Source organism: Mustela nigripes, chromosome 4 (assembly GCF_022355385.1).
Source record: "Mustela nigripes isolate SB6536 chromosome 4, MUSNIG.SB6536, whole genome shotgun sequence".
NCBI classification, from domain to species: Eukaryota; Metazoa; Chordata; class Mammalia; order Carnivora; family Mustelidae; genus Mustela; species Mustela nigripes.
In genome coordinates, this window is record NC_081560.1 from 43,814,060 (window position 1) to 43,839,816 (window position 25,757).

The following is a 25,757-nucleotide window of genomic DNA, read 5'->3' on the forward strand; positions in this document are numbered from 1 at the left end:
TGTTTTGTTGTGAATCTTCCATTTTATTAAAATAAGATAGTGCCAAATTTTTAACCTTTGGTAGATACCAAATTTGGGTAGTTTGTTAGTGGCCTTTTAAAGAATCATTAAAAATCTTTTGCATTGTTTTTAATAGAGCATACTACTTCACAAAGTTTGATTACTGAAATGCTGTGTGGGTTTGATTTCTCTTGAGCATAGCAGAGAGAAGGCAGATATAAAAGTTTATTTACGAAAGTGTAGCTTCCTCATGTTCCTAATGATAAAGCTTCCCAGAGGGCCCATAGCATAACTTATCTATCAGGCCCTGACATATGGTATTAGCATATTGCAATCCTGCTACTCGGGTTAAAAGCAGACTGGTTCTCTTTAAAAGTTAAAAATATTTTTCTTCATAACAGTTTGACTGTTTTTATTTGCAACAACAGAAAATTGACTTTTTAAAAAAAATTTTTTTAAGGATTTTACTTATTTATTTGACACAGAGAGAGCAAGAGATCACAAGCAGGCAGAGGGAGAAGGGGAAGCAGACTCCTGCTGAGCGGAGAGCCCGATGTGGGGCTGGATCCCAGGACCCTGAGATCATGACCCAAGTGGAAGGCAGAGGCCCAACCCTCTGAGCCACCCAGGAGCCTCTTTTTTTCAAATTTTTAACCTTAAAAAGTAGTTTTCATTGTTTGTTTCAGGTCTTTTTAGCAAAAGTGTAGGCGATATGAAGAAAAACATACAAATCACTTAAATCCCAGTGCTCTGCAGTAAAGGTTCTGAACATTCTAGTTACCACACTTACATGCATCATGTCTTTTCTCATGTGTCTTAAATGAGGTAATCTTTTTAAAATTGTGATAAAATACACACAACATAAAATTTGCCATTTTAACTACTTTTAAGTGTATGGTTTGTGGACTTGAGTACACTGACATTGGGCAATGGTCACCACCATCCATCTCCAGAACTCTTTATTTTCCAAATTGAAACTTTGTACCCATTGAGCAGTGGCTCCCTATTCTCTCCCCCAGCCCCTAGCAACCACGACCTACTTTTTTTTTTTTTTTACTTTTTATTGAAATATAATATTCATACAGAAAAATGCACGTACCACAAGTACACTGACAGCCAAAAAACAGGATGAGGGAGTATTTTTAAGTGTTAATATGGAGGTTCTGTTTTTCTTCCCAGCGCAAGTTGCCAGCTCTAATAGTTTTACCTTCTCTGAACTGTCACATTATCTCAGTTGATCATTTTCTGTAGACTGGCTGGTAACTAGCTCAGAGCTAGCAAGTGTCACCCGGAGCACAATAAAGCACTGTGTAGTAATGCGTCACAAGACCATTTTTGCATAGAGCTTAGCCAAGGCTTTTGGAACCGCCCTCATTTGCACCTTGTACTATATTAGTACTTCTCAGACAGGAAGAATTTTCTTTCACTGGCGTAGCTTGTCCGGTTACCTTCAGGGTAAGTGTGTACAGTTCATGTAAACAAATAAGTTTCTCTGGGTTAATTACTTTGTTTGACTCTTTTTGGTTCAGGATCTTGTTGAAATTATAGGTATTTAAAAATACAGATTAAGGAAATAAAAATAGAGGAAAGCAGTATAATGTAAAACTTTACAGTTTACAAAGATAGAACTATGTAAAACTTTGCAGTGTCTTGGGTCTTCTAAATTACAATTTAAAGCATCTAATTTCAAGAGCTTCTTGTTTCACATGTAAATGTTAAGAAAAAGCAAAGTATCCTTAGAAATCTCTTTTCAAAGGAAAAAGAAAAGCACTGTATGATCCAATTTTGTTGTTCATTTAGTTGCTCTGTGACTTAGTTTTGCTGATTACCACATGCTTTGTGTCCCTAGGTCTAGGAACCATATATTATGCCTAGTATAAAGATAATGAACTTTTATTTTGTACTTATTTTATCTAAGATCTTATGAAATAAGATTATACTGGTAATGTTTTATGAATCGATAAAAGCTGAATTACAGTCTCTAAGATTTATAACAAATTGTATTTTGAAAATTAAGGTTCAAGCATATATTGCTATAAAACCTTAGAACGTTGTGGCTAACTTAGTTTTAAATAATTGAATTTGCCTTATTTTTTTATAGTTTTGGTATTTGTTTTCTTTTTGTGTATGTGTGTGTGTGTTTTAGTCAGGAGAATTAGTTAATGCAGCAGACCATTTCTTAAAGCGGTTTACTTGGTTTTTATTGGCAGTCTATATCCAAGCCCCTGCATCTCTGGATATTGCTTCCCACCTATGCTCTTGTTCTAGGACAGATTCAAGGACAGAACTCAGAGTGCACTGAGGGTAATCAGTATAAATTACTCAATTTCCATGTGCCTTGGTTTACTCAGCTTGAAAAATGCAATGTTAGGGTCATGGGGGTGGGGATTATTTATGAATAAATTCCAAGCTCTGAAATTATGTATTTTCTTAAGTATTCATAAAATTGTTACTGAAAAGCCAAGGTTTACTATTTGAGAAAATTGATATAAATTGCCAATTTTTAAAACACTAGCCTTTGAAGTCTATTTTTCCTCTCTTTTTTTCCTCTATTTTTCCTCTCTTCCCTTCACACCTCAGTTTTTCTCTTTTCCCCAACAGGCTCAGGAAAGACCTAAGAATATTCAGTTTCATTTTTGTTTCATGTCTGTATCGAGAAAGTTTCACTTTCCAGTTTGTATATTTTTTCCACTGCTGCCTTAAAAATCTAATTGGGAAGAATTATTTAAATGCTCCAAGAAACTGTTGTACAATGCTACCAAAATAACAAACTTATTTTTCTTGTGCCAATCACCCTAAGAAAGTGCCATTATTAAAAACCTAAGTAAGTTTAGGAAAAGCAATACAGGTTGCTGGAAAAGTGCAGCAAAAATGGATTTGTTCGGAAGTTTACCACTGTTACTATTACCCTGTCCATATTATAGTAATACTTGCCTTTTCCTATGTAAGTAGTATACAGTTTACCGTTCAAAATTTCATGAGTTTATTGTTATGTTGTGTAAATGTTTCGGCAAGTATAATTGAAACAGAATCACAACTTTTTAAGCCAATGATATTGATTAATTCGATTTTTTCACTTTCCCATAATACAGAGTCAAGTGGGCCTTTAAAAATATTCAGTTTGCATTCAGATACTTTAAAACTTCCGCTGCCTTCAGCTCAGGTCATGATCTCAGGGTCCTGGGATCAAGGCCCGCATCAGGCTCTCTGCTCAGCGGGGAGCCTGCTTCCTCCTCTCTCTCTGCCTCACTCTCTGCCTGCTTGTGATCTCTCTCTGTCAAATAAATAAATAAAATCTTTAAAAAAAAAATAAATAAAACTTATATAAAGGCAAGTAATCATGTAGACATAGAAATTTTCAGTCATTGATTTGTCACTACCTTTTCAAGGTAAGGTTAATGATCTTAGAAGGAAATAACCACAATCACGAAAACTTTTCAGTTATCAAGTTTGTGCTATTCCAGAGAAGTTCTTACCTCTTGCTTCAGTCTTTAGCTTTGTCCTATATATTCTGTGTAATGAACACCATTAGAGCAGAGACCTTAACCTCATAGTGAAAGCACACAGAGTAATTATTTTCCAATTTCCATACTTTCCAGACAACATTTAAAATTCAAAAGACTTTAAAACTTCAAAACTTCCTATGAAGAGGGTTCATACTTCCAGGCTAGTATTTTCTATTTTTGAATGTGTCTTCTACACTTGATGTGTTTTTCCAACAGCTCTTCTCTTGAAGCATCTGCAGCAGATGACTGCTGGTGAAGTGAGCCAGAACATTATATACCAAGTATAGGTTTACAAGCTGATTGGTTTAAAAATACCCTGCCCTAATTTTCAGTGCCTTCTTTAGAATAGTGCCAGAACGCTGACATTTATGCTTTACTCTTGACACTTTTGTAATAATAGAGACAATGGGGTGATTTTTTACATTAGGACACAGTATCACTTTATGTGGTATTATCTCTGAACAAGGATACATTCTGGTCAGATTGCCAGTGAGGACTGGAAAGAATGAAGGACCTTCAGTTGAAATTTGTATAGTATCCATGAACTAGTAGGTTTACCTATCAAAAATAATGTCCTAAAATGATCAAATTTCTGAAGACTCTTTGTTTTTGTCTTTTGTTTAAATAAAATGTGTAGAGACCAACCATGAGAAAGACAATTACTTTTTTACTTCCTGACACTGTTTTTTTTTTCCCCCTCTTATCTTTCCTTACTAAACATAAATGAGCCAAACTTAGTGGTGGGGGGATAGGAATTGGGCTGCCTGGCTCTATGTGACAAAAGGATCTGAGATTCCTAGATATTAAAATGTATTCTGCACTGCTTGAATTCTGTGTTTCTTTGGGCTTTTCAAATGCTTTGTAAACTCTACAGTACTATTCCACATTCTCCTTCCTCTTTTTCAAGCTAATAAAATGGTTTTATTTAAAATTGTGCTTTCCGAAAAATATAGACCCCTGTTCAGATATTAAACATCAAAGGAAAACCATAAGCATATTGTATGCTTTGTTTTCTATAAATGAAGAAAGAGATTTAACAGGCAACTTCTGTGGCATCTCCTTTGTTTAGATCAAGGACTGACAGAAAGGAAGGGTTACTTCAGTTTGACTATAATCATCTAAAGATTACTAACCCCCAAACTACCATTACAGTTACATTTAGGGAGTAGTGATCAAAACATTTATGAGTTATAGAGTATAAAGAAAGATAAATAGATACTTCTGCAAATACTGTATTATTTTTTGGATGTGAAAAATTGGTGGCATTTTACTATTTGGAAATAATGTCTACTCGGCTGGAAGATGCCATCAGGTATAAGACCATTTACTTACTAATGGCTTTTCTGAAAAGGGAGGGAGAATACTGCTTCATAAGACACTTCCAAATTTTATGTATTTAAAAATGGAAGGGGGGAGGAATGAATCTTAGAATTGAGAAAATTTTATGTATCTGCTACAATACATTTTAATTATAAAGAGCACAGATACAATGTCTAACTTTTTTAAAGATTATTTATTTTAGAGAGGGAGAAAACAGGAAGAGTCTTAAGCAGACTCCACACCGAGCACAGAGCCCATTGAGGGGTTTGATCTCACAATCCTAGATCCCAACCTGAGTTGAAACCAAAGGTCAGTTGCTTAATCAACTTAATTGCCCCTGTAATGTCCAACTTTTAAGAAAAAGTCAGATTTTTTCCCCTTTTGATAAATTTGCCCTTTTAAAGTACTACTTTTGTTAAAAATTTTTACTTACCTAGTGTAAAGTAAAAGTAAAGTCTCTGAGGAACAAAAGTAATTTTCGCTAAGATTGATAATGAAAAACTTGAAAAAAAAAGAATAATGATAAGAGGTATTTTATGTTATTAAGATATTATAGGGGCGCCTGGGTTGCCCAGTGGGTTAAACCTCTGCCTTTGGCTCAGGTCATGATCTCGAGGTCCTGGGATCGAGCCCCGCATTGGGCTCTGCTGAGCAGGGAGCATGCTTCCCCTCTCTCTCTGCCTGTCTCTCTGCCTACTTGTGATCTCTCTCTCTCTGTCAAATAAGTAAATAAAATCTTAAAAAGAGAGAGAGATTATAAAAACTACTTCTTTTAGTTTAACAAATTGTTATGTATAAATTCTACCCAAACCTGTAAAATTATCATTTAGTTAACACTATCACATACTTATTCTGGGCCAAACACTAACTCAGATAGTAGTTGCCTCATGTCACAAAATTAGAGTTTAATCTGAGAAAATTGAAGAATAAACTTGACTTTTGTATATTACATTTCTCCTTATGTTCAATTCATATCTTCCTTCATTGATTCAGTAATAGTAATGCATAATATTCCCACAAACTTCATCCTTATATAGAGAGAAAATGTTGATAAAATATTCTTGTAATAAAGCATTTTCTTGAAAATATAAACTTTAACTATTCAAATCTTATTAACACTATGTAAGTTCTTATAGGGGAGCTGCAAGTTTTTCATACAAAATTTTTAACCCCAGCCTTTGTAAGATAGAGAAAAATCTCTGCTGAGCTTCTTAGGAAAGAGGAAAAGGTGCGGTCAGTAACTTGGTATTTAAGTCCAACCAAAAGTACCACCTTACTATGTCATTAACCTACAAGAACAGCCTGAAATATATGTATGTCACGTGTACTTTTTTTCTCTCTCTTTTACTGTGACATCACCTGGGGAAATCCAGAAGATTGGATAACCAAGAAATGCCTAATCAAGATTCTGCTGTACATGTGAAAATGGTGGGTATTTGAGTATTTCCAGTTCCATTTATCAATGGTGAATCTTCACCACTTTTACCTCTGTCTCTAACCAGATCATCAATTATGGGACTGTAACTTTATGCAGGTCTTTCTTCACAGTGTTTGATACATAATAGAACCTCAAATATTTGTTGAATTGGACTTTAGCTTACCTTAGAAAAATTTTTTGCATGAAATATAATGTATATTGGAGTCTTTCTCAGCATATAAAATGGTTATTCCATTCCTTTTAGTGCAAAATTTTCCTTGCTCAGCAATAACACACTTAAATTATACAGCATGAGATGTTTTAAGCTTCCAAATTAAAATGACAAATGTTTAAATTAAAGAAATAAAAAACTTGTATAACAGTAGAGCTCATTGCATTATAGACATTAGAATGAGGATGGAAAAACATAGACCTTGGAGTCAGAACTTGCTTCAGATGTTAATTTAGTCCATAAGAGCTGTGATACCCTTGAATGAGGGTAATAATTTCACCTTTAAGAAATTGCATGAAACCACCAAACTCTTGTTTTATTCATATTTTTCCCAGCTTTCTTGAGATACAGTTGACAAAATTGTGAGATATTTAAAGTGTACAATGCGATGATTTGAGATTTGATATACATTGTGAATCACCTTCCCCATCTAGTTAACATATCCATCACCTCACATATTTACCCTTTCTTTGGCGGTGGGAGGGGATGGGGGGTGGGGGGGGTGGAGAACATTTAAGTTCTACTCTCTCAGCAAATTTCAGTTACACAATAGAGTGTTATAAACTACAGTTACCATAGGATATATTGGATTTCAGACCCTATTCATCTTATAAGTGAAATCTTCTTATTCATAATTTAATGAAAAATTATATTAAGTGCCTAATAGCACATAGTAAGCACTCAGTAAATGTTGATTTCCTATGTTAGTGAGTGTTTTAACTATGTAAGTAGCGTTTGTATGTGAGGAAAAAATTGTCTCTGTTTTCCATATTCACAGTGGGAAAATCCTAAAAAAAAATCACAATCTCTCCTTCTCTTAAAGAGGATAGCTCCCCCCATGATCACCTTAAATCTTCTCTTTCTGTTGTTTTATTGTCATTCTTCCTTTTCTCTTGTCTTATTTTCTTCCTTTCTTCCTAGTTTTCTTTTCATTTGAGTCTATAAACCAGAACATGACTTAGCATGCAAACAGCTTTGTGTCACAATTAATAAACCTCTTGTTCAGCTTAGTTGTCCTCATCCAGCATGTGACAGGAGGTGAAGCCTGCCTCAAAGTGCTGATTAAGCTGCTGTCGTGTAATGTTACTGCTATTAGGATGGAACATATGAAATTGCTGTGCTTTTGTATGTTGAATAGTCCAACATTGGTAGTTTCATTTGGTTCAGCCTAATACATCGGCATGACCTTTGCTTCCATTGCATGATTAGCATTGCAATTTGTCTCTGATATGTAAAATTCAGTCAATCTATTAACTTTTTTCAGCTTGAGTTGTTTTTTTTTTTAACCAAAATGAAGACAAGTGATGTTGGAATGTCCTACCATATAAATTGTTGTTACCTGTGTCCCAGAACTCTCTAGGGTGTCTTCTTTGGAAGTAAGTAGCACTGTAGTCAACCCACAAAGACTGAGAAGGAAAACCAGCCAAAAATGGTGTGGGGATGTGTGTGTGTGCGTTGTGTGTGTATTTTTTTTTTTAAACTATCATTGCATTACGTTGCATAATTTTTACCTTGGGGTTTGCTTTTCTAAAAATGTTGATACATCTTTCAAGTTGTATCTCCTTAACTAGGTAAGGAGTTGGCAGCTCCTTAGGATGTTGTTCTTAACTTCTCATGATCTGGGTCCAAATCTCTTCCCATACTTTACACACACAACTCTCTCTCTCTCTCCACCACATAAAGTAGCGTTCCAGACAGAGCTGTTTATCTTTTTCCTCCATTAGACCCTGCACTTTGGCTCATGATCTCAGCATAAACAAATCCTGCTACTCTTTGAGAGCCTACCTCAGTTGGCTTTTCCTCTTTTGGCCCCAGCAGAGATAATCACAAGTCTCTTATAGTCCTCTTATATTTTATCTGAATGTCTGAGCTATGTTTTACTTATTTGGGCTCCTGTATTACAATCCATGTTAGAGAACATGTGCCTTGAGTTTAAGATGTTTATCTTACTAAAACTTTTGTATCTCTTACTGAGCTACCTTACATTTAATGACTATGTGCTGAATGCATGAATTTGGCCTACACTCCCTTAATGTGGAAATGGACCAAAAATGTGATAGGCAGGGAGGATTGACTATCGCTACACTTTAGTAATGTATGGTCTTCCAAATAAACTGTCCATGTATGTGAGTGGCTATACCAGTGTGAATAGGGGGTTTTGGATCTATACTTTTTTTTTTAAGATTTTTATTTATTTATTTGACAGAGAGAGAGATCACAAGTAGGCAGAGAGGCAGGCAGAGAGAGAGAGGGAAGCAGGCTCCCCAATGAGCAGAGAGCTCACTGCGGGGCTCAATCCCAGGACCCTGGGATCATGATCTCAGCTGAAGGCAGAGGCTTTAAACCACTGAGCTATCCAGGCACCCCAAAATCTATACTTTTTATAAAGTTGTAGTGCCCACTCCTCTGTACCAACGCAGTAATGAAGTCTTTTGCTTCTACCAAATATGAACATTGGAAAACAAAACAAAACAAAAAAATATTTTCCCTGAGAACTTCAGACAAAGATCCTTAAGTCATGTAAACTAATTTTTGTGTGGGCCATTTTCAGAGAAATACAGGTAAATCATCATTAGGACAATTTTGTAACTATGCCAGGCAGGTACTCTATTTTATCACAATGTATCTGCAAGATAATATCAAGTAATCAAATATTGCTGTAGAGTTGTGAATGAAACTGTATAACTTTGAAATGAACTTCTTCAGAAATCATTGCTTTTTGATTATGGAAGTAAACTAATGATTAGGAGTTCATTTTATCTGTACAAATGCATTTTACAGCCAGAACACATGTACTTTAGGTTTTTGTTAGTCATCTTTAGCATTAAGTCAGATTTGGCTCCAGTCAACCAAAATGCCCTGATTCTTGTCAGGAAAGCTTTGCTCCTTCAGCATTTTACATTGTGCCTTATAAAATGAATTTGTTTTCTTTTGTTTGCAAGTGGCAGACATTTTTAGCCCCTTATTTTTTTTTTTAACCATAAAATTACATCATAATCAAGTTGAAAAGTTTTCAGACAGTTCAAAATAACTTGCCCTTCAGACTTGAAGCATTGTTATTTTAAGTGTTCCCAAACAGGTGTGGTTTTGTCCAAGAAGAATTACCGAAGAAGGGATTTGAGGAGGTAACCAAAGTGTGTGATATGTGATGAATTTGTATTCCTACAGTATACTTCTTAATATTGTAGTATTCTGACATTCTTTGACATAATTCATGTAGTATTGAAAAAATGTATTTCTTAGGTTGCATTGTAAAATATTTGAGTAAAATGCCCAATATCTCAGTTTCCTGAGAAATATTTATAATATGCTTTGGTGAATTGTCTGTGTATTGTGGAAGGGGGGTACAGTATATTTCCATATAATTCAAAACAGATATGATTATCATTTTTAAATTTCTTATACCTGGGTCCTCTTTCCTATTGTATTCTCTGCTGCTCTTCATCTGTTCTCGTCAGTGTAATTTCATCCTGGTGCTATTTGGGTATTCACTGCTTATTTATCTGAAAATGAAGGGCTGTTGTGCAGAAGCAGGGATATCACTGCTCCAGCCTCTGGTTGTCTTTCAGGCCCTAGTGATACTATAATCCAATCTAATAGTTGTTAATTTAGCAGAAACCAACCTACTTTGAAGTGGCTTTGGTACTAGTTTCCTATTCATTATCTGAAAGATTTTATCCTATCCTATTTAGATTTTTTTTTTTTTAATTTGACAGACACAGATCCCAAGTAGGCAGAGAGGCAGGCAGAGAGAGGGATAGGGGAAGGAGGCTCCCTGCTGAGCAGAGAGCCCAATGTGGGGCTCAATCCCAGGACCCCGAGATCATGGCCTGAGCTGAAGGCAGAGGCTTTAACCCACTGAGCCACCCAGGCATCCCTATCCTATCCTATTTAAATACAGGTGTTGGGGTTTTTTGTTTGTTTGTTTGTTTGTTTTTAATTAAATGTATTGTAGGATGTCATTCGCATGAGGCAGGACATCTTTGTCAGTATGAACATCACTAACTATATTTTCACCAAGAAAATTAAACATTTTTAATGTTAAACATTAAAATTAAACATTTTTGATTTTCTTGGTGAAAATATAGTTAGTGATATACATTTGCTTTCAGTAATGGGTTAGTTATTAAGTCAAACATATGCTGATTACTATGCATCTGCCTGTTAAGGCAGAGGTAGGACCAGAATTTAGTTGTTAGGAGATGGACTTACTAGTTAAGTATTTGTAAGGGAGTTACAGAAATGATACTCCAAAACAGCAATGGTTTCTAAAACTCAACAGGAAAACAGTGTAAGTACTGTTAATCATCATATCTCTTGCATGTAGCATCTGACACAAAGTAAAATACAGGTAAATATTTATGTGAATTAATGGATTAATGAATGAAGAAAAGGAATTTAGGAATAATTGCCTATTTACTTTTCTCATCTATTGAAACATCATTGTAAAATAAATATTTAGGTAACCATTATTCTGTTGACACCTCTAAAGTCCAGTTAAGTTAAAAGAATCACTGTATGAAAGTTAGTTGCATGGCAGGTTATCCTGTGCTATTTAAATATGGCTTTTTAAAATTAAGTGTATTGTAGCATCTTTCATTTGTGGAGAAAATTTTAATGTTAGCATTTCTCTTTCCCATACATTTCCATATGTATCTTTCAGTCTTAGGAAAACATTTTAGCCTTTTCCAATTTTCTAATTTTGTCTATTATGCAGAGACAGCATAGGACCAGAGAGACTCAACTGGTCACATGTTCTTGGAGCAGAGCTATAGGTCTAGGGAATTTTCCATAATAATTTCTCTGATACACATGAAATATGTTAATGTTGGTGATAACATACCCAGAATAATAGCATATAAAGTAAATAAAGGTTACTGGGTACAAACCATTATAGAACCTTGATCTGAGGTTCTCCTACTGTCTTTTTATACTGTGGAGCTATTTCGTGCCCTCCAATCTCCTTCCCCTGCAGTCTTCTTGTACACATGCCCTAAGAATACGGTGAGCATTTTACTCTCATCAGTTTCATTCTCTCTATGATAGGGTAGAAGAAAGAAGCAGTATTTAACATTAAATTATTGAGCAACACTAAGTCCTGAGTAAACCAGCCTAGTAGCTGCCTAAGCCCAGGTGTTCTAATATGTTTGATTGTTTGTTTTTAAGTAGGCTCCATGACCAACATGGGTCTGGAACTCAAGACCCAGAGATCAAGAATCTCATGCTGGTGGTCTCATATGTCTTAGTAGTTGTCTTAAATTGAAATAAGTCTGTTGTAAAATTTATGCCAAGAAAAATGAAATTATTTGGGGTAATTTGTATTATATATAGTACAATAAAGGAACAAAGATCTTGAAGCACCTTTTCAAGTTAAATATACTTAAAATATATTTTAACTACCTATACAAAGGTACAGTTGTGGGATCCAATGCCCTGTGTGGAGCCCAATGCAGGGCTTGAAGTCACAACCTGAGATCAAGACCTGACATGAAATCAAGAGTCGGATGCCTGACCAACTGAGCCACCCAGGCGCCCCTTACAGAGAAAGATCTTATAAGAAAACTCTTTATCACTAAGTTCAGATATTCTCCATTCCACTCTAGGGTTTTATTTTGATTAATGAATAATGCATAAAAGATTGTTATAATAGTATATGAAATAATAATTAATTTTTAAAAGCTGGATGAAAAAAATATATGAGGATGAGATAAACTATGCATATACAGGGCATATTTGTAATCATAGAAATGAAAATAATGGAAAATAAATTTAAATGTTTACTTCAGGTAATGTTACTTCAGGTAGTAGAATTCTAAGCCATGTTTATTTTCTTTTTTATATGTTTTCTGTAATTTCTGTGGTAACCATGCATGACTTTTATAATTAGAAGAATTACACTTTCTGGTAATATATTACAATATAATTTTGTCTTAATCTTTAAGATAGAAACTGTGCTTCAAAAAATATTATGTGTATATATGGTAATTTGATATGATGATTTGCCTTTTTTATTTTTTTTTAAGATTTTATTTATTTATTTGACAGAGATTACAAGTAGACAGAGAGGCAGGCAGAGGAAGGGAAGCAGGCTTCCCGCTGAGCAGAGAGCCAGATGCGGGGATCGATTCCAGGACCCTGGGATCATGACCTGAGCCAAAGGCAGAGGCTTTAACCCACTGAGCCACTCAGGCGCCCCATGATTTGCCTTTTTTAAAATTAATGCCTTAAGATTTTTACATCTTAAAATAATATAAGGTTCTGCTTGGTGTCAAAAGAACCTGGGAAAACAGGAATTTAAAAAATAGTTAATTAACTTCCTTTTATTTTTTTAGATGCCTGAATTTCAGAGAAGTTCAGTTCGAATCAAGAACCCTGCAAGAGTAGAAGAAATTATCTGTGGTCTTATTAAGGGAGGAGCTGGCAAACTTCAGGTGAATAATTATCCGGAAGTCTTTATTATTAAGACTTTATTTTTAATGTTCAGGCGGACTCATCTCATGTTTTGCTCAAGTCTGCATAATACTGAGTTCTAAGCTAACTAATGCAGTGCATAAGTATTAAACCGTTTTAAGAATAATATTCAAATTTGGGACACGTGGGTGGCTCTGTCAGGTGAGCACCCAACTCTTGATCTCACCCTAGGTCTTGATCTCAGGGTTGTAATTTCAAGCCCTCCATTAGAGATAAGTTTTTTATCATGGTAAAAAACACATCCTATGAAATCTGTTCTTTTAATAAATGTTTAAGTGTACAGTACAGTGTTGTTAACTCTACATGAATTGTTATGCAGCAGATCTCTAGAATTTCTTTACCCTGCATGACTGAAACTGTACCCATAGAAGAGCAACCCACATATCCTTCTCCTCCCACCCCCAGCCACTGACAACCACCATTCCATTTGCTGCTTCTAGGAGTTTGACTAAATACCTCGCATAAGTGGAATCATGCAGAATTTGTCCATCTCTAGTGGCTTATTTCCCTTGGCATAATATCGCCGCAAGTTTCATCCATGTAGTATATGACAGAATGCCCTTCTTTGTAATGGGGAGCTTCATATGGTTTAATTGCCTCCCCTGCATTTTTGTACATTGACTGGGTGGGTTGAGGTTGTGCAACATTTTATCTCAAGAACAGTAGCCCAATCACCCACAAATATAAATTTGATTTGGTGACAATGCTGGGGCACTTAAGGTATTGCTGCATAACCAAGGTGATTCCCAGGACTTAACTATCAAGTTATACCTTAAGTGCCCCAACATTGTCATGAAATAAAATCTGGTTAATCAGTACAGGAATTTGCAGTTGGAGGAGATAGGGCTGCTGTTCCCAGTAGAGAGCTGCATTAGAAAATAGAATGCAGAGAGAATAACCAGTTGGGGTGGGGAGCAGGTCAGGGGCTGAGTACAGTCCCATACCTCTAGGCAGGGGGCAGTACAGTACATGTCTGCCCTCAGTGGCTGTATGTTCCATAATGCCTTTCCCCTTCTTTACAGATAATAACAGACTTTGATATGACACTGAGTAGATTTTCCTATGAAGGGAAAAGATGCCCAACATGTCATTGTAAGTATGGTATTCATAAACAAATTCATGAAAGTACTTCTTATTTTAAGATCCTTTCTTTCCTATATGATCTGTGAGATTGACTGGAGTTTGTTTTTCTCCTCCTCCTCCTCCTCCTCCTTCTGATTTTTGGACATTGAAAGTGAGAAGACCTGCCCTTTTTTAAAATTTCATTTCAAGGATTTGTTTTTTCCCCATGTTATATAAATGGCAATTTTCAAGTGTGATTTCAGTTGCAAGAGAAATGAAGACCTCTGAGAATTTTCTCTAAATGTGGTCTGTTCATTATTTATACAAGAAACATTTACATAGGTTTTAAACTTTGGATAACCTAAAGAAATAACATTTATCAACCACTCTGGTTTTATAAAAATGTGACTCAATTTTTTGTTGTTGATAAATAAATTAACTAAAAGAATGATTAAATAAATATCCAGTTAAGATGTGTTGCTAGGATAATATAACTTTTTTGTTCTCCAGACTTGGTACTGAGTTTTAAAAATAATACTTTTCAACCTGACAAAGAAGGAGTTATATAAGTGCTCTCAACTACTGGAGGTACATGTGGAATTTGAGAATGCCTTTTGATAATTTATATTAAAACCACTAGAAATCATACCCTTTGGCCCAGTAGTTCTTTGGAGAATCTCTAAAGAAGTACTCCCAATACAGGAAAAAAGCTTTAGATACAAAATTTAGATTTTAAAACTATTAAGTTCGCTAGCAATGCCATGTGTATTATAGCACTAAGGCCAAAAGTTATAATGACCACACTAGTGGACTTGGCATTTAAACTTAAAAGTAGTAAGTTATTTAAAGTAGTGGTAGCATGAATCAGAATATTTCTTTTAATGCTAGTTTGCTTTCACTCTTCAGATGTCATTGACAACAGTAAGCTGATTACAGACGAATGTCGAAAAAAGGTAAACACTAATGGTAATCCAGAGTTACTCAAAGACTTCTTTTTGCCTGAGAATTTCTTCGGGTTCATTCACACAAACAATAGGTATAAGCTCTTCTAACCATACCTAGCACATAGTAAACACTGAGTAAATGTTAGTTTTATTGTGTGGGTTATATACTCTCAACATTATTTTAATGAAAAAATTAACTTTTTAACAAAAACAAAATTTACATAAAAAACTTATGATTATTAGAATATTCTGGTGTTCTTACATTAGCCGTACATTAAAACAAAAGTACTTTGGTTTTGTGTAGGTTTTTCTCCTTTAAATTGACCAGGAAATTGCCTCAGTTCTCTCCTTTCCTTGAATATGTATCTCTCTGTGTTTGTGTTAACAACATAGGACTCCAAAGATGAATCAAACTTAATACTTTCATATGAGAACGAAAGGGGTTTTTGTAGTAATAATTTGATTATTAGTCGGGTTCATTGAATTGCTGACCTGAAAGTACTTTGCTACATATAAACTAGATCAACAAAGATCTCTTCAGTTGATATATGCATTAGCCAGGTACTCATGATCTCATCTTTAACAGCAATTTATGGAAACCATTTGTTTATATCCTTTTGCTTTCTGTAAAACTCAGCAGCTTAATGATAGTTCTGTCATCCTCATGATTAAATTATTCATTTATTTCTAGTTACTGCAACTAAAGGAAAAATATTATGCTATTGAAATTGATCCTGTTCTTACGGTAGAAGAGAAGTACCCCTATATGGTAGAATGGTAAGTGTGTATCAGGCAAAGGCTGCGTTAAAAATATAATAAAATAACATTGCAGTTACAACTCATGGCTTATTTTCCCTCTGTACTGTATATAATAGACTCATAAATTATCCATTGAGTTAGAGCAGTGATTAAATATAACAAAATGAACTATAATTTTCTAATCACTCTAAAAGTCTAGAATTTGTTTTGTTTTGTTTTGTTTTTAAGATGAAGGTCAATGAGGATAAATTTAGAATCCTGCATTTAAGACTTAAATTAAAAAACAAGAATTTTTTTAAAGTATATAGACAAAATGTGGCTGAATGTATATAGAAAAAGAATTGTGATTTAAATTGACTCTGAACTGAGCTGAAGCCAGCAGGTTGACATAGTTGCTGAGAAATGGACCCCTGGTGCTGGTTGCTTTAACAGAAATGCCACCTTCCAAGCAGACCACACTGAAAGCATTGTGTTGAGTCCAGAGAGAATGATGTTATTAGGAGAAAGTTGACAAGCGTAGAGTGTGTCAGAAGAGGCCACTAAGAAAATCACAGGAACTGGAGCCATCCCATTTGGGGAAGATTTCATGGAATAGAGAAAGCTGTGATTTGAGAAGCAACAACTGTGGTTTTAGAATCTTAACAGACCAGGAGTGATGTTGTTTATCTTCATTATCCTATGGCCTAACCTGAATACCTTGCACACTTAATTAATGTGTATGTGATGACATGTTGAAAAGTTGAACCTGGGCCACATACCTGTAGGAGCAAAACTGGAATCAGATTTGGAAGTTGTTTTTTTTTTTTAAGATTTTTATTTATTTTTTTATTTGACAGACAGAGATCACAAGTAGGCAGAGAGGCAGGCAGAGAAGAGAGGAGGAAGCAGGCTCCCCGCTGAGCAGAGAGCCCGATGCGGGGCTCGATCCCAGGACCCTGGGATCATGACCTAAGCCGAAGGCAGAGGCTTTAACCCACTCAGCCACCCAGGGGTCCCAGATTTGGAAGTTTTAAGACTGATCAGCATGATGAAAGAGAGGACTGTCTAGTAATTAAAATTTTCTAGCAATAATATAAGCTTCCCTGGCAGAACAAGCTCACTAACTTAATGATGGGAGATGACCCAGAGTGGAGGGTCACAGGGCTTCTGCATATCAGGTAGAGAGATTCTAAAGGTCTGTGACTGAGATGCAGTGATTACAGGTGCTTTGATATAAAGCATCATAGCAAGGATTTTCTCTTTTGCACTCGGTAGCACTAAGGTATTTCACAACAATTTAGACTATACACAGGTGAAACAAATGGCTTTTCTCTGATTCTTCCAGTAATCAGAGAAATGATTATGTCTCCTGAGGTTGGATATCTGTAGATTAAGGAAAGGTTTACACATAGTATCCTTTCATCATCTTACTAACACATTTAAACTAAGAGACTTTGGGGAGAACTGGGAAATGCAGTAAGAACATGTTCGATTACATTTTGAGACATTAGGATACACATTCATTAGTGATGAATTTAAATTTCTAAAATTTAATTCCAAATGATGATGAATGAAATACTGCATTATCTGTCATTGAAGAATGCTTTTTAATGAAGACGATAGTTTTAATTTGCTTTTAATTGATATTCTCTTTTTCTTTGATCGTAAACTGCAGGTATACTAAATCACATGGTTTGCTTGTTGAACAAGCTTTACCCAAAGCTAAACTTAAAGAAATTGTGGCAGAATCTGATGTTATGCTCAAGTAAGTTTCTTGGGTGTTTTTTGCTGTTAATTGTCTACAGACTTATAAATGTCTTCAGGTGTGTGCTTTTATTAAAATAATCTGTAACTATATTGCATATAAAAACGTAGCCCTAATACACCACCTATCACAGAATAGGGTGAGGTAAGGAATTTAGAAAGACATATTAGATCTTGGTGTAGGGAATAACAGCCTTATGAGATTTAAGTTTGTTCTTTCTTGCTTGCTTGCTTCCTTCCTTCCTTTCTTCCCCTCCTTCCTTCTTCCTTTCTCCTTTCTTTCCTTCCTTCCTTCCATAGGCTCCACACCCAGCGTGGAGCCCAACTCGGGGCTTGAACTCATGATTCTGAGACTAACACCTGAGCTGAGATCTAGAGTCAGATGCTCAACTGAGTTACCCACACATCCGGAGATTCTCCACATGAAATAAATTTTAAGAGTAGGAGTGCCTGGCTGGTTTAGTCGGTAGAGCCTGTGCCTCTTGATCTCTCAGGGTCATTAGTTCAAGCTCCACGCTGGGTGTAAAGATTACTTAAATAAATAATACTTTTAAAAAAAATTCAAGACTAACTTAGAAATTTATGAAACCAGGACCGTTTTGAAATTTTTAAGAGAATACTTCTGAAAAGACATGAAATATAAAAGGAATGTTTATAAATCAAGTTGAAAAAAATTTTTTGCTCAAAGTTTATAAAGTTACATGAATCTACTTTCTGAATTCTCAAACTTCCTTGAAAACTATCTCTAGGAAATGTGACTATGATTTAGCAAATAATAAAATATTTGTGGTACATGAATGATAGGATAAAAATTTTTTAAGCTTCTTTCAATATGGTTTACTACTTCTAACAATTTTCAACTCCTTAGTTAAATATGATGATGCTATTTCTTTTTTTTTTTCTTTCTTTCTTTTTATTTATTTCTTTTTATTTTGATGATGCTACATTTTAAGGTGGTTTGCTTCTAAGGAGGAAAGCATTAAATGTCAGAGTGTGAGGACAGCTAGTGAGTATTTCATTCCTTTGTAGGCAGCTTAACCTGTGACCCAGGAAAAGCAAGAAGGCAAGAAACTTAGATTAATAAAATAAGAACATGACCGACCACTGTTACACCATGGGTAGGAGAGATGCCAGCTATAAAGAGAATGCCCCTCAGCTCCTCCCCCAGCCCTGTTTTCTAAGAGGAAGTAGTTGAGCAGGATGGCCAGCAGGAGGTGCTCCAGCTCACCCTAAAACCCTAAATGGGTTTTCCAGGCTGAGGTTTTTTAAAGATGTGGTTAACTATTTGCTGTTAAAGGGTGTAAATTGTGAATTGTAGGCTTATATCCATATTTAATTTGAGCCTAAAAGCATCTAATTTGCACTATTAGAATTTATTAAAAGGAAGGCAAAGAGTTAACTGTTGTTTGAAAAACTTGTATCAGTGTTGTCATAGACATCAATAACCGTGCTCTTGGGCAGAATTCTGAAAAGGGAATATAAATGAGCCATGGAATTAGGTAGAAAGGTTTTGCTTTTTTCATTTCTAGATGAAAAAGAGATATATCTTACTCTTTAACAATCACTTCCTACCTCCATCTTGCAGGGAAGGGTATGAGAATTTCTTTGATAAGCTCCAGGAATACGGTATCCCTGTGTTCATATTTTCGGCTGGTATTGGTGATATACTAGAGGAGGTAATCCATCAAGCTGGGGTTTATCACCCGAACATCACAGTAGTGTCCAACTTCATGGATTTTGATGACAATGTAAGTATAGGAAATCATTCTAAATAATTATCTTTAAAATCTGAATATATTTTAATCATATAAATGCAGTTGTTTTTTATTTAACATATATTCATTAAATTAGGTCACTCAAAAGGCCTACTATAGGACTCATCATCTCCCAGTGTTATATACATATCCATGTTCTAAAAATAATATACCTTTCTTAAACTCTTGTTTCCTAAGCTACAGACTAATATTAAAATTAGGGAAAGTTCTTTTAATGTGATTTAATGCAGCAACTCTGAAGACTCAATATCAAGAGGTGGGAAAAAAGAAGGAATTAGAACTATCACTATTTGAACAGTCTTCTAATCAAAATAATACATTGTGTGATATATAGAAAATGGGATCTCCAGTTAGGAAACTAATGAAAAGTAAAAATTGGATTTTCAGCTCATTGTGTGTGACATTTAAAGTAGTCTCTAGAAAGTCATCAACTTCTCAGAGCCCTTCTTGCCAACATGAATGTGAAAATAGAACAAATAGAATTTGCAGTTTGAAACCTATTGTTTAAAAAGATTTATATTTTTATAGGGAGTGCTGAAAGGATTTAAAGGTGAACTAATTCATGTATTTAACAAACATGATGGTGCCTTGAAGAACACAGAATATTTCAATCGACTAAAAGACAATAGCAACATCATTCTGCTGGGAGACTCCCAAGGGGACATAAGAATGGCAGATGGAGTAGCTAACGTTGAACACATCCTAAAAATTGGGTATCTAAATGATAGAGTAAGTATGTAGATGTGTCATTTAATTTTCTTGTAGAAAAATAAGGATGGAACTTAATGGGCAGTTGTTACTAAGCATGTGTGAGAAAGTAGAGACATTTTGATTGTTCTTAATCCGTTTACCTTGGTGTGGTTAAGGGGGTTGGGATGCACATGTGTGCCGTTTGTATTGGGGTGGCTTCACTTGCCTTTTCCCACTAAAAACCTGTAGCACTCCTTAGTCTTGAGAGTCAGAAATGTCCCCCATGTTGCCAGGTGTTCCTTGGACGGTCTCCCCAGTTGAGAACCACTGGACTAGAAAGAAATGACTTTGGGTATAAAGCCACCATGTGGGATAATTTCTATGTCCCTAAGCCTTCACAGTTTGAAAGAATTTTTTTATTTTACAGGTTTTATGAAAGTAGATTTAATTTGCTACATTTTGCCCAAAAGATTGAACCTAACAATGAGATTCATACTGAAACCATTTGCTTTTCCTTTCTGCATATCCATTTAATTTTTCTGTTGTTGATTAGGTGGACGAGCTTTTAGAAAAGTACATGGACTCTTATGACATTGTTCTAGTAAAAGACGAATCACTGGATGTAGCCAACTCTATCTTACAGAAGATTCTGTAAACAAGCATTCTTCAAGAAGAGCTCACTCCTGTGGGTGCAATTGACGTGAGAACTGCTCACCTGTTCATCTTGCGGAAAGACTTCTATTTATAATGTGTTCTTGCTCTTGAAGTTTTTTTTCTCTCCATTATTGAGGTATTTTTGGATATAGTGAATCCATCAACTGGAAGCTCTTTTTTCCCCACCTCTCTCAACACACTCCTCAACTCTATTTTTTAACAGATTGAAAAAGAAAATCATAAAGCCAAAATTTGAAAAATAACTCGCTGCATTTCCAGAGTGAATTTTTTAGTGTAATGTTATGAGGTTTTTGAGGAAACTTTTTACTTTGGGAAAGTTTGTATAAGTTTAAAAAGAAATTTTATGAAATGATGAAATAATATACATGATTTTAAGTGTCGCCATTTTTGTAATTGGGGTGAATTATGCTGATGATATCACTGTCTCCTGAAATTGTGTTATGTTTGGCTATTCTGTTTTGTGGAAATCAGTATTTACCAGGAAATATTGGCACTCAGTGTTTGAAAAAACCTTGCTATCCACATGCCACTAATTATTACAGAATGTTCTATATTGAAGCACTGATAATACACATGAAGTGAAAAGCCTTTTTAAATGAACTGTCAAGACAATTATTCATTTATTCAACAAATATCTATTAAGCACCTGCTGTGTTTTTCCTGTGTGTGTGTGTGTGTGTGTGAGAGAGGGAAAGAGGGAGAGAGAAGTCCTACTGTCATTGTCCTAGTGTCTATCTAAATTGAGTATTTTTAAACTTACACATTATAAGTTTAAGGATAAAAAGATAGTTGCAGAGGAAATTTCCTCAGCCTTAGAGAAAATACTGGGGACTGGGAAAACAATTTCCCCTCATTGAAAGTATCAGTAAAAGAGGATACTTTGTTATAAGTCTAAGAGTTTCAGAAATAACCACAGGCAGGAAACAAAGTGTAACTGGGTCTCCGGTTAACTAAATCTGAGTACTGCTAAATTCCTCTCTGCAGTCTGACTTCCCATTCCAAATTTCTACTGCCCAATAATTGGTTTCCACAAGGTTTAGACTTGCCATTGTGATAAGTGTGACCCTGATTCTAACCATTTTTACTCCAGAGTCTACAAGCCACTAACTCCATAAAGCATCTGAGCTGTGATACAGAGCATGTTCTAGCTGGGTCTGGACACCCAGTATGGTTGGCAGTCTCTAGTACAGTTTGATGTGGCAGGTAGGCAAGGTCTTGCAGTGAAAACCTTTTCTCTGGGGTAGCCCATCCTATCCTCTACCACTGCTCGTCTTTTTTTATAACAAACACTGAAACAAAGTTTATAGTGGCCAAAAGTATCCTACTCCCTGCTTTAGTTGGGAATTTCTGATCTAATCATAGCTTTTTATCCCATGTTGCTATTAGAGTTGGCCATATATTTTTTTAAGATTTTATTTACTTATTTGACAGACAGAGATCACAAGTAGGCAGAGAGAGAGGAAGGGAAGCAGGCTCCCTGCTGAGCAGAGAGCCTGATGTGGGGCTCGATCCCAGGACTCTGGGATCATGACCTGAGCCAAAGGCAGAGGCTTTAACCCACTGAGCCACCCAGGCACCCCTAGAGTTGGCCATATTGACTGTTTTCCAAAGTAGCTCATAATAATTGTAATTATAAAAATTGTACAATTATAAAAATTATAATTTCTTCTACAAAGAAGCGTGATGCATGGAGTAAATGTGAAGAATACTGAAGTTATGACCTCCATTCTAGTCATGACTCAGCCTGTACTAAGGCTATAGGTCAGGCACCTCCCTATAAAATGAGGGTCTGGAGGGCATGCAGCCTCTCTAGCCCCTTCCACCCATGCCCTAACTGGATTATCAAACCAAGGCCCCTGCCTCTTCTCCTATGTGCCTGTGACCCTATCACCGCTCACTGCCCGTTTCTACCGATACTTAAAATAATTGGTTCCCAAGTTCAGCTTTCAGAGTAGTTTAATATAACCCTTAGGAAATCGGCTATAGAGTCAGACTGTCCGGATTTGAATCCTCTTTCTACCACTTAGTAGATGTGTGACCAGGACCCGTTAACGTGTGTTCCAGCTTGCATATCCATAAAGTGGAGGTAATGATACATCCTCTAGATATAGCACTGTGAGGGTGACATGTACTCCTCATCAACACCGATGTGTGCTTTTAATTTTTATATTTGCATTTAGAATAGCTTAGCACTAGTATTCAATACAGTTAGCTCTTACCCATCCACGAAGGCATAAGCAGTCTGGATGGATGGAGGGGACAGAAAGCTCTTTCATCTCCCTAGTGAACACTGGCAGTGTGTAGTAACTACCATGTTCTCTAAAGAGTCTAGCATTAGCTGTTAGAGGTTTTTTTGGGTTTTGTGGGTTTTTTTCTTTCAATTTTGAATTTTACTTCAAGAGGTAAAGCAGTTTTGGGTGTTGAGATGAACAATTTTTTTTTTAAAGATTTTATTTATTTATTTATCAGAGAGAGAGAGAGTGCACAAGCAGGGGGAACGGCAGGCAGAGGAAGAAGCAGGCTCCCTGCTGAGCAGGGAACCCGATGTGGGACTTGATCCCAGGACCCTGGAATCATGACCTGAGCTGAAGGCAGATGCTTAAGCAACTGAGGAACCCAGGCACCCTATTAAAGTTTTTTTTAACCAGACTTTAGGTTCAAGGTTTTCTCTTTAGTGTACCCAATGGAGCATTAGGAAGGAAAAGATACGTGGGATCTTGAATAACTAAACTTGAATAACCTAAAACTTGTCCAAGTTTCCCTCAAGATTGACCAGTCCTGCTGTGTTTTATGCTTACTCTGGTATTTCAGTACAGCTTTAGTAGATAAGATAAAATGTGCCCAAGGTGTAAAGGGCACAGGCATTCAAGTCAGTCAAACCTGGATCTGGGTCTTAGATTCTCTCCAGGATTCTCTCCAAGGATTCTTGGTTTCATCTCTAACATTGGGTATGAACTTGAGGTGAGGACTAAGTAAACAGTCATTTGTTCAACAAATACTGACGTCCTTGCTGTGGGCTAGGTCCTGGAGAAACAGTAATTAACACATCCCACATGCTTCCTGCCCTTGTGTAGCCTACATCCTAGCAGATGAGTCAGAAATAAGATACTACGAAAAAAACAACACAAATATTTTAGAGAAGGTAGCTAGAGGAAGCTCTGAGGAGATACTATTTCAGACAAAACCTGAAGGATAAGGAGCCAGCCATGTGAGGAATTGAGGGAGAAATATTCCAGGGAGAGGTAACAAGGTCCCGAGTAAGAAAATTTAAGGTGTTCAAAGAACTGCGAACTGGTGTAACAGTATTATAAGCAAAGGGAAGAACGGAATTATGAATCATGAACGGAATCAAGGTGAGGGTGTCAGATCACACAGGGCTTTGTAAATCATGCATTTGGTTTTACTGTCCCTGCAAAGGAGTGCCATGGTCATGCAAAATGGACTGGTGGGGCAGATCTACCCCAGCAAATCAGTTAGGGGCTGCTACAGAAGTCTGCACTAGAAATTACAGTAGGACTCAGAAGTAGATCATTTTCAGTAGCTTAAGTTTAGAAATGATAAGACTTGCTTTTGGATTAAATGTGTGGAGTGAGAGAGGAGGAAGGGTCTTGAAGATGTCTGGTTTAATCAAGTGGGGACAGGTGAAGAAAAGAACAGCCTTGGGTGGAAGGTGTTGGGAAGGTTGTGGACATGTACATTCTCTTTTGGACATGCAAAGTTTGAGGTGCCTGTGGGGTATACAAGGGAAGATATCAAATAGATTCAAGCCCAAAGGAGAAATTTTGGCTGGAACCATGCATTAAATATCTGTGTTTAAATGAGATCCAAATATGGCCAGTGTAAGTTGGAAGGATTCCCTTGTTCAACATTAAGGACTAAGACCACACAGAATCAAACACTATTCTAATAAGCATGAAAGTTTTATATCTGCATCTAGCAATAAATAATTGAAAGCACTATTCTTAGTTTATAAAAAGATGCAGATCCCCCCAAGAAAGCCAAGGGAAAATGTCTTCAAAGAAAGCAAACTTGGGGCACCAGGGTGGCTCAGTTGGTTAAGTGTCTGACTCTTGGTTTCGGCTCAGGTTATGATCTCAGGGTCGTGAGATCAAGCCCCATGTCAGGCTCTGCACTGGGCCCAGAGTCTGCCAGAGATTCTCTCTCCCGCTCGTGCTCTCTCTCTAAAATAAATACATGCATATGTACATAACATACGAAAAAGAGAGCAGCCTTGTTCCTAGACACCTAAGATGCTGAAGTGCAATGTATCAGCGCTTACAGAGAGTTGCAGTCAGGTCAACTCTCCTGCCAAAATGAAATGTGTTCTGTCTTTTAAGTAATAATTTTGAAAGGTATTATAAATTCCTAAGTAATCAGAGATCAAAACTCACTGTAGGTTTTAACAAAATAGTGCAGATTGCTGATGCTTGCAAGGTAGCCTAGTGGTGTTTCAAGCACACAGGACACATGCATGCTAAAATGTCATATTCATGGAGATACTCTAATCTCCCCCTGGGCATCAACGACCTACTTCATGTTTAGGGCCCAAAGTTCAAAATCTGCATAAGTCATAAGTTAGGAGGTCCCAATCTAGAGCCTGTGAACAGCTTTCTATCAAGAGATCCAAGCTGCTCAAGCAGCAACCCAGCAGCAACCCCAGTCACGTAAAATATGACTAAGGAAAGTGCTCTGTGGCATCTCTACCCTGTATTTGGCTCCCTAATGAGTACTCACAGTCATGCCGGCAGAGCTGTAACCCATAATCATAACACAAATGTAAATGCGTGTTGCAGCAGCATTATAAAGTGAGCAGCTGGTCCTCCCAGAGACTAAAGCCCCTGACACACTCACAGATAACTGAATGCCCTCCTTAGCAACAGGGAAGAATAAAAGTGCCCAGGGAGCCTCCAACAAGCCAAGGATCTAGAATGATGTATATTATACATTATTATTTATATGTAGCATTAAAAAAAATTAAGCTGAAGTCACAGAAACAGAGTACAAATGTGGTTACTGGGGGATGGGAGAAATAGAAATTGGTAAAAGGGTACAAACTTTCAGCTGTAAGGTAAGTAAGTTCTGAGGACTTAATATGTAACATGGTGACCTATACTGTATAGTTTTTAAAATTTGCTAAGAGAGTAAAACTTAGATGGTCACACT

At 36.3% G+C, this 25,757-nt stretch overlaps 2 protein-coding genes across 4 annotated transcripts in view; both read left to right on the forward strand.

Moving 5' to 3' along the window:
• The window catches only part of NT5C3A (5'-nucleotidase, cytosolic IIIA), a 51,730-nt gene extending 30,536 nt beyond the window's left edge, over nucleotides 1-21,194 (forward strand). Inside the window, exons 1-10 of one of the 3 annotated variants that reach the window (XM_059395665.1) lie at nucleotides 1,353-1,455; nucleotides 6,200-6,254; nucleotides 12,808-12,906; nucleotides 13,969-14,038; nucleotides 14,915-14,961; nucleotides 15,644-15,729; nucleotides 17,366-17,455; nucleotides 19,040-19,202; nucleotides 19,758-19,958; nucleotides 20,473-21,194. In XM_059395665.1, coding sequence (XP_059251648.1) covers nucleotides 6,219-6,254; nucleotides 12,808-12,906; nucleotides 13,969-14,038; nucleotides 14,915-14,961; nucleotides 15,644-15,729; nucleotides 17,366-17,455; nucleotides 19,040-19,202; nucleotides 19,758-19,958; nucleotides 20,473-20,574 — 894 coding nt within the window. In that variant the 5' untranslated portion in view covers nucleotides 1,353-1,455; nucleotides 6,200-6,218 and the 3' untranslated portion in view covers nucleotides 20,575-21,194. Of the gene's footprint in view, nucleotides 1-1,352; nucleotides 1,456-6,199; nucleotides 6,255-12,807; nucleotides 12,907-13,968; nucleotides 14,039-14,914; nucleotides 14,962-15,643; nucleotides 15,730-17,365; nucleotides 17,456-19,039; nucleotides 19,203-19,757; nucleotides 19,959-20,472 lie in introns of those variants that run through there. The other 2 variants (XM_059395666.1, XM_059395664.1) reach the window with 2 other exon arrangements.
• KBTBD2 (kelch repeat and BTB domain containing 2) overlaps nucleotides 1-25,757 on the forward strand; it is a 194,110-nt gene that overhangs the window by 52,289 nt on the left and 116,064 nt on the right. The gene's annotated exons all lie outside the window — the stretch shown is intronic.